Raw genomic sequence first — 12,319 nt, 5'->3', positions numbered from 1 at the left:
GCTATCACAGAAAGCATCTCCCGTGCAAGCTTTCTTGTGCTTTTTTATCATTCTGCATGTCAATAGGGGGTAGAAAACCTGGTGTCTGTAACCTCCCCAGCAGGAAGGAGGCTGGGTTCACTCTCACTTTTTAACATGACTCTCTCACCACATTGTAGACCAGGTTGAATCTGCTCTGCTTTGCAGCAAGCAGTGCCTGAGGCTTGGGTCTGGGCACTCTCCTTGGAGTCACTTCTGGCCTTTCTGTGTGAAAGACTAACCAGAACAAACAGGACCAGTGCAGGACTTTTCTCTCAGGTGAGTACCTAAAGCACTAAGCTTGAGAGGGACATATTCCAGCCGAACAGATTTGTATGCTTTGCTCAACATCAGCCCAAGTGCAGTGTAACGGGGAAGAGGAAAATTCTCTCTGACTTGCTGGGAGGTGGGAGTGAGAGGCTGAAGCCCTCTGTGAACACTTACTAGAGGAAAACAGGGTAGGAACAGCATCACCATGCCTTGTTTGAAAAATGAGGTGCTTTTCTGCAGTGAAGAACAGCTTCAGCACATCTCTCTGGGAGAATCAAATATGAAAACTGCAGTCACGCCTAAGCCCCTACATGCAGGCTGTGGGACACCCATGTGTCTGAGCCTTAAGAGGGCTGCAGCACACCCCAGGCACTGCTCACCTCCTTCTTCAGCATCCTCCCTGCAGATCTCCTCACCTGGTGCGGCAGACAACCGGGACGCAAAAAGTGGAGTCTACTGCCCCCTTACTCCAGTGCCTGCACTGCATCTGGTTAGTCATGCGCTGGAGTAAACAGAAGAGCTTAGTAAGGATGGATCCCTATCAGATGAAGGTAACATTAACTTATCTATAAAAACAAGTAGTTTTTCTTACATATCAGTTCCCGAGTGCTTGCGACAATGTCTGTATATGGAACTATTACCATTACCTTGAATAAAGACTGAATGCAAATCATGCTTGCCAAACAACTCCAGTTTGAACTTACTGCACAAAAATCATGTCCGAGTGAAAGCTTACAAGAAGCAGGCTTTGCAGAAGCAGCAATGCAGAACAGAGTAGCTATTTTTGTGGGGTAAGAGCTGTGCTGAAGTTTTGACTATGTGTTAATTTGGGAAATACCTTACTCTGCAGAAGAAAGCTTCTAACTAACTGCTCACAGAGGACTTCAACCTTTCCCTTTTGCCTCCTAGAAGACTATGGCAGGCCAAATGGGAGTTTTTTTTCCCCCTTCTTCTGCAGTTAGGCTGATGTCCAGTAGAAAACACGAAGCACAGCGGCTCGCCTGAAAAGGAGAGCTCCACTTAAAGGAGTTTAAATCCTGGAATGAAGTCAGCAGCAAGGCAAGTTACTCTCTCTATACATTCATTTTCTCTACATCTAACCGTCACTTCAGCTGAAGCCTTCATTTAACTTCTGTCCTACAGACAAGCCTTTGGGAACTAGTTTTTCCCAGAAAATGAAGTCAGCTGTTAACTTACGAAAGCTGGTTTTGCAGATAAGGGTTTGCGTGAACTATTTCACAGCCACTTAACTACTGTGTTTTATAGAGCTGAGTCTTAAGGTATTTTGGGCATTCTTAGCTCTTAGTAACTGGATTAACTAGTATATGAAAGCAAGATTAATTTTTATTAGCTTGAAGTATCAGATTTTATTCAAGTGATAAGAAATATCATAATACATTATGCATCTGCCAGTTATAGTCCATTTTAGTTGGTTCCAAAACCTAAGCAATAAATGAGTAAGACAGTTTATCTAGTTAAACTGAAAAAAACAGCAATCCACACAACCAGTACTAGATGTCAACCGTATAGTAATTCCAGCATTATGATGTTATGGCTTTCCAGAAAGTCATGAAGTTAACAAATTAGAACACATCATTAGCCATTTTCCAAAGATTTATTGAAGTAGCGACAGGTTGCTCATACTGTGCTGGAAAAAGCAGTTTTATTGAATTCAGATACTTAAAAACAGTATTGCAGCACAAGATATTGCTATTTGTAAACTAGACTCCATTGTAAACTCTAATCTTTCAGGGAGAGTCAGTTTGCAAGATCTAAGACCTATTTCCTAGCATAATAATCTTGCGCTCATGGAAAAACTGCAGAAAGGCACTTGAAAGCTGTTTCTTCCTTTAAGACATGGACTTCTTAAATCTTGCTGGTAAGAATTTCTCCTGCACTTATAAGTATGCATCTTCACTTCAGCTTTATTCCAAGTCATCATGATGCTGGGAAGTCTCATTAATAACCTGTTGATAAACAGAGACACATTTATTTTTAGTAGGAAGCTTGTTGGGTTTTCTGCAGGTAGAATTCAAACATCTGGTACCACAGAAGTGTGAACAAACCAGTATCAACTCTCACTTCTAGATGAGAAGTTCTTGTTGGCAAACAGTGTGCACAAACCATTTAAGCTTTGACTTGGTATGAAAGCAGTTTCTTGTCCCAAACAAGTACCACTTTATCGCCACGTTTTCCTCGGGTGATGCAAGAAATCTTTTGAGAACTTGCTAACTCAGCTGAACTTAAGTACTCACTACACAGGTAACTATCAGCCACTTAAGGTTTCACTAGCAGATGAATATTGCAATTGTTTCCACAAAAGCCATTTGCTACATTCGTACGTTCAGTTATGCAGCTCAGACTGACAGATGCTGTTCTACTCAATACCTACTACCCTATAGAGGCTGCACTAACCAGTAAGCAAATTTAAAGAGTATTTTAAGGTAAAACCAGCTGTGATAGAAATAAAGTTGCCACCAACCTGTCCATCTCTAGTTTCGACAGTCTTAATTAGAAGTGTCCTCTTTGAGTGAGTGTCAACCATTGGCTGAGACTCAATGTTAGTTTCTGCAGAACAGAATGCATTATTAGTCATAGTCTAGATGAAGTCCTTCCTCAAAAAAAATGAGGAGTAACAGATTTTAGTGTCTACTTTCAGAATCCTAGTTTATATATGAAGAAGCCTCCTGATCTGAATAATAAGCTAATCTTCTCCATTTTCTGTCTGTTCCCCTTAAAGCCCTTTCAGCAGGCATTTAAACCAATCACCCACTGTGCACTGGTATTTAAAAATATCTGTGCCCAGGAACAAAATTGCTCCTCCCACCCAAGCTTAAGTAATGGAAAATAATGTAGTTATATCTAAGAAACAATCACACACAACTGCACCTATACAAGTTCAAATACTAAAGGAAATTGTCCAGGGCTCTTCTGCTAATGATAAAACAGCTTACCTCTCAGGTTCAAAGAAGCAAAGGTTGGAATAGGCATGTTAATCCTGAAGAAAGAAAAAGAAATGGATACAATCAGACACGGTGTGTCTAGTCAGACAGAGAGTCTTCAAGTAATTGCCATTTAGAAAAGTGTCTGCATGTGATGTTTACCTGCTCTCTTCACCCTCCAGCAGTTTTCTGTAGGTGGCAATCTCGATATCGAGAGCCATCTTTACATTCAGCAGGTCCTGGTACTCGCGGAGGTGGCGAGCCATTTCTTCCTTCATGTTCTGAATCTCATCCTGCAGACGGCCAATAGTGTCTTGGTAGTTAGCAGCTTCGACAGCAAAATTCTCCTCCATTTCATGCATTTGGCGCTCCAGGGATTCATTCTGGAAGAGAATAACAAAGTCAAGCCCTGCTGCAGCTCAGCCACTCTTCCCCACCCTCAAGACCTTTAAATTCCCTTTTTTAAAAGCAAAGTTGAGTTATGTTAGTATTCTGTCTGAAAATGGCCAGACATGTCTCAAGCTTCTCATCCCCTTATCTTCCTCTTGCAAAGTCAAGGCGGGTTATTCTGCTACTTGATCTGAGGTGTGCCATGTATTTGTCCTATCAGGTGGCAAGGAAATCTCTTACAGTAAGCTCAACACATGCAGTACAATTCAGCATGCAGGCAGCCCTCAGTGAGGGGATTTGCAGATTTACTACACACTTTAATCCATTTCAAGCTACCCTTTAAGGCACACAGGTTCTAGCAGCCGCAAGATTTGCACCTCCTTTCCACTGCTCCTTCAGCCTTTTTTATAGCTTCAGCTGTACCTGACAGACAAGCCATAAACACTTCCAGAAAGCGTTACTTAAACAGTGAATATTGTAGCAAAAGAATGAACTTGTCATTTATACCTTAAATAAGACTAGTTGAGTGTATCAGTCTAACCAGTGCACAGTAGGGCAAACTGAGCTCACAACATCCTTTTGAAGAGTACTAATATGCAGCTGTATTGCATGGGTGAACAGCTGCATTCACATTTGTATTAACAATTAAACTGCAAAGGGGAGAGTGTCCCAGCCACTCCTGTCTTCTACTTACGCTTCCCTTAAGGGCATCAACTTCGCAGGTGAGAGACTGAATCTGTCTGCGATACTCATTAGCTTCTTGTTTGGCCTGGCGCAGGGCATCGTTGTTCCTATTAGCAGCTTCGGAGAGATCTGCAAACTGTGGAAATCCCCAGCTTGGTTAGCATAACCCTTCAACATAAATGGTATAACAGGCTTTTTCTGAACACAGCATTTGAGGGCAACTGAAGCTACTACAAGCCTGAACACCCAAAACATTTAAATACTAGCATTACTCTTAAAATTCCTTTCTAATTGTTACATTGGAATTTGTCATCAAACCTTTCATATTTGTTTCCCTGCCCTGTGTATCACCCATCTTTTTACCCATTCATTCACTCCTTTCTCCAGTATTTCACCCAATATAGGAAAGACTCCAAGTACAGATCCATTACTCTGATGCTGTACTTCTATAGGACAAAATGTTTTCAGCTGCACTCTTCCTAGACTAGGAGTTTAAAGAAGACTCTGTGCTACAGCTGTGTTCACATCCAGTAGAGAGACAGAGGGAACACCAAGTTCCCTCTGAGCTACAGCAAAGCTCTTCTGTACAGTTAAGAGTGCCTGATGCATCTGAACAGATTTTACTTACTTTGGACTTGTACCACTCTTCAGCTTCCTGAAGATTCTTAGCAGCAACACTTTCATACTGTTGGCGAACGTCACGCAGGGCAGCAGTAAGATCAGGCTTAGAAACATCCATATCAATTTGGATGTGCTGTTCCTGGAGTTGGGCCTGCAGTTCTCGTATTTCCTTAAGAGAGAAGCAGACACTCTGTTACTACAAGACAGCATAGGGAACGTACACAGATTGAACACCTTACTTGCTCACTAGGCTGTCAGTACCTAATCACAGACCTTTTTATTCAGCTTACCTCATCATGAAGCTTCTTCAAGAAGACAATCTCCTCTTGCAGGGACTCAACTTTGCGCTCAAGGTCAAGACGTGCCAGAGAGGCATTGTCAACATCCTGATCAGAGAGAAAAAAATTAGCAATCCCACCAAACTAATGTAGAGGAAGTCTTTTACAGCAGGCTCAGTAGCATATAGACTGATGCTACACCTGAGCTTTTTGGCAAGACAATATGAAATCAAGAACTGTGAAAAACCTTCTTTCTACCTCCTGCCCTAGCCTCAGAAACCACTATGTGCACCTCTTACTGTGATTTCAGGAACTATGCAGAATATGAAGTGTATTGCTGAGCATGACCAAGAGCATACCCTGAAAAAGAGTGAGTCTTGCAATTTGTAAAATTCCATTTTTTCCAGTGGGGGCTTAAATTACAACCCATGTGCCTACATGCCTATCAGAGGGCTTAATTTCTTATGGACTCCTTGGTGATCAACTACAGAGTCCTTTGGGTCCACGGACTTACAAAGCTAGTGAGGCACATATAGGAACTGCAAGCATTTACTGTGGTTCCAAGTGGTTTGACAGATCCCCCTTGAGAAAAGGAAGGTATGACCATAAACGCAGATAGAGTTAGTCATCACTGCCTACACCCTCTCGGTAGCTGCCAAAGACTCCACCTCTGGCTGGATGGAGATAGTCTTAATCAACAGTAAAAATTCATTTAAGGCTTAACAGAAAACATGTCACAAATATTACATGGGAGCTGCCTGAATTAGTTAAAAAGCATAATTTAAGACTAAACATTGATTGGTAGCTTCTTACATCTTAAACATGCATGACAATTAGCTTGAAAAGGGGAAAACCGTTACTTTCATACTAGTTAAATACATGGCTTCCTGCTTACATTCACATGGTAGTATATCAGGGTTTCACAGCTTACTTTAAAGCTACTTTGGACTGCCCAATACATAAGCATTCCTAATCAGCAGTTCTCAATTTTATGGCACTTTTGAAATAAGGAGTGTTTTCTTTGGACTCTTGGAAAGCCATTCCTTGGATCCCTCTTACTCTGAGGTAAGGTTCTTGCTCCAGAAGGATTCTTCCATTTTCTTTGTCCAGTAAAACACCGCAGAACTTCCCTATCATTTTCAGTGTTACACCCACACTGTTTGTATCAGCTGTTTTTCAACTCAGAGAATTCCTTCATTCATTTGTTCTCCTACCCCAGAGAAACTGGGTATCATTTTGGTAGGAAATTATACAGCTGTGGCCCAGCATGTATGCACAGACCTCCAAAGAGTTTCCAGTGGATTTTACAGAAACCTACATCCTATCAATTTTTTCAGGACAACTGAACAGATAAAGGATTTTTAGGAGCTTATAATAAATTGAAAGCATCTTAAATTGAAGACACTTAAGACTATATGGTGTGTATTTTACTATATACCTTGTCATTAAGTTAGGGAGTATAGAATCAATGTATCTGTACTTCCTAGATGTATAGAGAAACATAAATTAATAAGCTACCTGCAGCCTGAGCAAATCAAGTGTAAGGCAGCCATACATGCAACTGGACAAAGCATTGACTTTATCCTAGGAGATCCTTTAATGCCAGACAGTTTGCAGGGTTGAGCATCCATGGTTACTTTAGCTAAACCTCATGTTAGCCAGGAGCAGACCTATTAGTCTTGTCCTAGGTTCAGGACCTATTCCTTGCTGCCAGAGTAACTGGCAAAACTGCAGTAAACAACTTTCTCACCAACTGTGATACTTATTTTGTCCCAAAGAGAAGATCTCACTGAGCCTTTAGCTTCATTTTACGTAGTACAGCCCTCAGCATATAAATAAAATCCTATCTTTGCTCAGGAGAAGAAATTAAAATTGACAGTACATATGAGTTGAACAGTCTCTAAGGCAAGCAGCTTTGAGAAATATAAAGTTCAGACATTTGTTCACTTTCTTTTAGAATACTGAACTATACAACTGCTTCATCAAGTAAATTTGATGCTACACCAGAACAATGAAGTATCTGCTGAAGTGTTCCAGATTAATGCATACAACTTTCCAGTGCAAGAATCAAGAACATAATTGTTTAATAAAGAGCTGTGCTTTTCTGTATTTATTTTACAACTGAGAGTTTGTAGGATGGAAAGTAAAGAATGTTTCAACTTCTGTGTCCTCTGAACTTAATTTCACTCCCAGGACAGTAATATTAATGCTGAAACAGATGTTAAGCCTATCCTTTCATTGTTAAGGAAAAATTAAACATACTGTTGTTCAAATCAAGCACACTTGAATGCACCAGTTATGTCATGAGTAGATTTAGTGTAGCGTTTCTACAGACAATGATTTACAATTCTTATGCATAAGCTACACCTCAGGAGGTTAAGTGGATCCAGTTCTGATTGTACTGCACGCACAGATTCGCTAGAGGCTCAGCTCCTGAATGATTTTTCCACAGCACAGGGAAAAGCTGGATAATGAATGTGGAATATACGCAAAGCCAAGCTGACTTAAAAGCCTAGAGCCTTCACAAAATTTAACTGATTGTTTGAAATTGAGGTAGGCATGTCTTGAAGTACACCAGTTAAGTAGGAAAGATCATTTAAAAGCCAGCCTTAACTGAAAGGACTCTTCAACCAAATTCAGCAAGGAATCAGGACAGATTCGGTTCTTTAAAGCTTAAGTGCTCCTGCATGGGACATTCTGTTGGCTTAGCAGTCAGAAAAAAGAAGCTAAAGTTAAGGCAGCATCGTAAACTGTTGTTTCAAGCTTCTGTCCCCCAGCACAGACTGAATTCTCAGACTCCAAACGGGAGTAGGTCTCCTGGTTTCCACATATTACCTCACCAAGACACCTGCTCTCCTTCAGAGGCTATAAATATACTGTAGTCAAGAGCCTTAGCCAGGAAAACACAGACAATCAAGTAATGATCAAGTGATGATTTCCTGAATGGTGACATCACTAACATCTAAGAAGGATTTGGGGATGAAGTCAGCCCATGTCCAGCTGTCTGGAGATAACGACAATCACTTCCAGCCAGGAGGAATGCTACCAATACCATTTCTCACCAGCAGTTCTTGGGAAAAGACCTTGTTTTGAGAAAGCACATTCCAAAATGCCTCCTACTCCAAACAAGACTTAATCCAAGTTGAAAGCTGGTTTTGCATATGTGAAATCCTGAGCTTAACACTTTTTGAACACTGTTTGCACAGTTGGTTCTGGCTGTCACATAGGTTTTAGTTTATCCTGGTAACATCTTAACAGCCTACAGAAGCGAAGCACTTAAGGCAACTTGTTTCTTATGTTAACATCTCTTACAGAGGATGAATTCTGTGTTCTTAAGGGACATCCATAGGAGGCAGGCTTGCCTGCTGCGACCTCACCCCAAGGAACACATTGTCTGCCGCTGTATGTCAGCAGGCAACACCCATATGAAAAAACTTGAATTTGGAACTGCTGTCCAGTCATGCACCGACCAAAGTGATTCATTAACGGGGAGCTCTGGTTTATGTAAAAACTGGACCATACACACGATGGCCACTTCCAGCTAGAAATACGCTCACACCATTACACATGTAGTAAGAATTCAGCCCACTGCACCCTCCCCTCTGACACAAAGGGATCTATTATTTCAATCTGCTGCCACCACACTTGCCATAATGCCTCTATCTGCATTCCACGGTGAATCCCATAGAAACCATTAATACCCTTCAGCCAAGCGAGCAGATGGCCCGCCTTTCATTTTTATTGGATCGGAAAGCGATTCCACATCGGAGCGCTTTTTGTAAAACAGGCTAGACTTGGATAAAGCAAGACAATAGTTTCCCTCCCCTCCCTGCAGACCGCAGCATCCCCCTAAAGAAAACAAGGAGGGTTTGCGTGAGAACCGACGGGATTCCTTTGTGCGCGGAAAGCCAACTCCTGCAGTCCCACCCTCCCGTCCCACCACTACCTCGGGCTCCCCCCCAGCTCCCGCCCTTCCTCCAGCCCCCTCGAACCTGTCTGAAGGACTGCAGGGTGTTCTCAGCTTCCTCCCTCTGAAGCATCTCCTCCTGCAACCTGGAAGGGGCGAGACAGCGATGAGGAGAGTGCGGGGGTCCCCCCAGCCCCCTCTGAGCCTCCCGCCGCCCCCAGCCCGGCTCGGGATGGTCAGGGTCCCGGCCGGGAGGTGGTTCTGAGCCCTGCCCGCTCTCCCCTCGCACACTCACTTCTCCCTCAGCCGCATGATGTCGTCGGCGAGGTTGTCCCGCTCCACCTCCACGCGTGCCTTGTCGTTGGTGAGCTGGTCCACCTGCCGCCGCAGCTCCCGCATCTCCTCCTCGTACAGGTCGCCCAGGCGGGACGTGCCCTTGCCCTTCAGCTGCTCCAGCTCGGCCAGGAGGATCTTGTTCTGCTGCTCGAGGAAGCGCACCTTGTCGATGTAGTTGGCGAAGCGGTCATTGAGCTCCTGCAGCTCCACCTTCTCATTGGTGCGGTTCGCCTTGAACTCCGTGTTGATGGCGTCGGCCAGGGAGAAGTCCACGGAGTCGTGGAGCCGCATGGGCGGCATGCTGCTCCGCAGCCGCACCGACGTCGTCTTGGTGGCGTACATGCCGCCGGGGGAGGCGGACACATACCGGGCTGTGCTGGGTCGCAGTGCGCTGCCCAGCGAGTAGCGGGTGCTGGAGGTGATGTAGCGGGTGCCGGTGCTGGGGCGGGTGCCCCCGCCGAACATGCGGCGGTACGACGAGTTCTTAGTGCTGATGCTCATGGCGGCGGCTGTGCGGGCTTTGTAATCCGGGACCGGAGCAGGGCTGCTCGACTGCACGGCGGGCGAAGAAGGGCGGCGGCCCCGGCCGGGGCCCCTTCTTATGGGGGACCAACGCCCGCAGCGGGGCCCGCCCCGCCGATCGCCGCCCGCCCGCCTTCCGCCGCCCGCCGCCAATCGCCGCTTCTCCCGCACCGCGCCTCGCCCCGTGGGGAGGGGGCGGCAGCCCCCGGGGCAAGGGGGGATGCGGGGGGGCCGAGGGCTGTTGCGGACACAAAGGCGGGCGGTGGAGCGGGAAGAGGTGGGAGCACACCACGGCTTCCCGGCCCGGCGGGACCCCAGGTTTCATCTCGGGGCTGCGGGACGTGGCTCGGAGGCGGGGCCGTAGCAGAGCCCCGGCAAGGCGAGGACGGGGGGGACAGCAGCGGGCGTTGAGCTCTCCCTTGCTTCTCGTTATCCCCTCCAGAGTTAGCGCGGTGACTGCAGGGCGGGGCGGCAGACTTAATGTAGTGCTACGGGACAGGCAAAATACATGATCCAGGACGCATACATCGAAAAGTCCTCTTTAGGTATGATTTGTATATACATGTACCTTCCTGAGAACTTGTTTCTTTTCTTTCTTAGCTTTCTGAAAGAGAGTAAGACCAGGGAAGAGGGATGCTAACTATTCACAAAGGGCTGCCAAATGTCTGAAAAAGAATGTCGCTGTGTCTTTAGCTTCCTCCACCACAGCAATCTTAGATTCCACTTCTGGGCTGAAAAGACAACCCTTACGGCCTAAATGTGTTTTATGTGTAGCTGGGGGAGCATTTACACAACTAAGGCTTAATTCTGCCATCATTGTAACAATGATCCCGACAATAACTGTTTTGTTTTGTTTTGTTTTTAGTGTGGACAAAACATGATTGAAATAGTTGCCGTTAGGATCTTCTTCTGGATGCAGTCCTTCTAATAACTGGGATAGTGGCAGACTTGATTTTAACAGAGGCTTGTCTCCACACTGTTGTACCCAACAGACTTGTGTCTCTTGTACCCAACAGATAAAATGATAATTATTCATTAGACATGGCCTGCAAATATTCTATGCTTGTAGCATAAAAGGCCACACAAAAATCTGAGTGCTTCAAGAGCAGTTTTACTGTCAAGATGGGGCTACTAGTGCAGTGGTAGAGGAGAATGATGTACAAGGCAATAGCAATGGCATAAAACTTAACAGAAAAAAACTTTAGACTAAGTAGCAGCAGATTGTTTTCAGTCAGGATGCGGAAGTTATTTAAAAGAGATGACAGAATCCCTGTCATTTAGATAATTTAAAACTTGAGTGGCCAAAGCATAACTCGTGGAATCATAGGCTCATACAATGGCTAGGGTTGGAATGGACCTCAAGATCATCTGGTTCCAACTCCCTTGCCATGGCAGGGATGCCCTACACTAGATCATGTTGCCCAAAGTTCTGTCCAGCCTGGCCTTGCACACTGCCAGGAATGGTGCATTTACCACTTTTCTGGGCAGCCTTTTCCAGTGCCTCACCACCCTCACAGTAAACTTCTTCCTTATATCCAACCTGAACTTCCCCTCTTCTAAGTTTAAAACCATTTGCCCTTGTCCTACTGCTACAGTCTCTGCTGAAGAGTCCCTCTCTGGCATCCTTGTAGACCCTTTTCAGATACTGGAAGGTTGCTGTGAGGTCTTCACTCTTTCTTGAACTTCATGAGGTTGGCACTGGCCCGCCTCACAAGCGTGTCAAGGTCCCTCTGGATGGCATTCCTTCCCTCCAGCGTATCAACCGAACCACACAGCTTGGTGTCATCAGCAAACTTGCTGAGGGTGCACTCAATCCTACTGTCCATGTCAGCAACAAAGATGTTGAACAAGACTGGTCCCAACACTGATCCCTGAGGGACACCACTCGTTACTGGTTTCCAGCCGGACAGTGAGCCATTGTCCACAACTCTTTGTGTGTGGCCATCCAGCCAGTTCTTTATCTACCAAGCGATCGGTTCATCGAATTGATGTCTCTCCAGTTTAGCAACAAGAATGTTGGGCGGGACAGTGTCAAACACTTTGCAGAAGTTCAGGTAGGCAACGTCAACTGCTTTGCCCCTTCCATCAGTTCTGTTGTGCTGTCTGGCCCTCTCCTAGTTCTTTATTTAAGCCATCAGGTTTGAGCTGAAAGCTTTTGTGAGCCCTGGCAGAAAAGTACACACTCCTTCTATGAGCAGGCGAAAAAGTAAACCACTACATAACCAACAACCTCACAGAGTAAAGATATTTTACTCAGAAGTACTGATAGTTGTAGCAGATTGTTGTTTTTTTAAAGGTGTGCTGTATCCAATCTGTTTTTCCTAATGGAGCACAACTTACTTATACTCCAC

At 44.9% G+C, this 12,319-nt stretch overlaps 1 protein-coding gene across 1 annotated transcript; it reads right to left on the bottom strand.

Moving 5' to 3' along the window:
• Positions 1–1,614: 1,614 nt before the first annotated feature.
• On the bottom strand, positions 1,615–10,042 carry VIM (vimentin). The gene is made up of 9 exons (XM_061346131.1): positions 9,406–10,042; positions 9,196–9,256; positions 5,216–5,311; positions 4,933–5,094; positions 4,315–4,440; positions 3,393–3,613; positions 3,243–3,286; positions 2,771–2,856; positions 1,615–2,255 (listed from the first exon to the last, which is right to left on the bottom strand). Exons 1-9 carry the CDS (start codon positions 9,945–9,947, stop codon positions 2,214–2,216), a joined length of 1,380 nt encoding a protein of 459 aa, XP_061202115.1. The 5' UTR covers positions 9,948–10,042; the 3' UTR covers positions 1,615–2,213.
• Between the last annotated feature and the right edge of the window lie 2,277 nt (positions 10,043–12,319).

Source organism: Neopsephotus bourkii, unplaced genomic scaffold, assembly GCF_033783945.1.
Source record: "Neopsephotus bourkii isolate Nb327-2 ecotype Australia unplaced genomic scaffold, CSIRO-AGI_Nbou_v1 NB_257, whole genome shotgun sequence".
Taxonomy (NCBI): Eukaryota; Metazoa; Chordata; class Aves; order Psittaciformes; family Psittacidae; genus Neopsephotus; species Neopsephotus bourkii.
The sequence above is the reverse complement of the archived record's forward strand: the minus strand, read 5'-3'. Positions and strand labels throughout refer to the sequence as shown.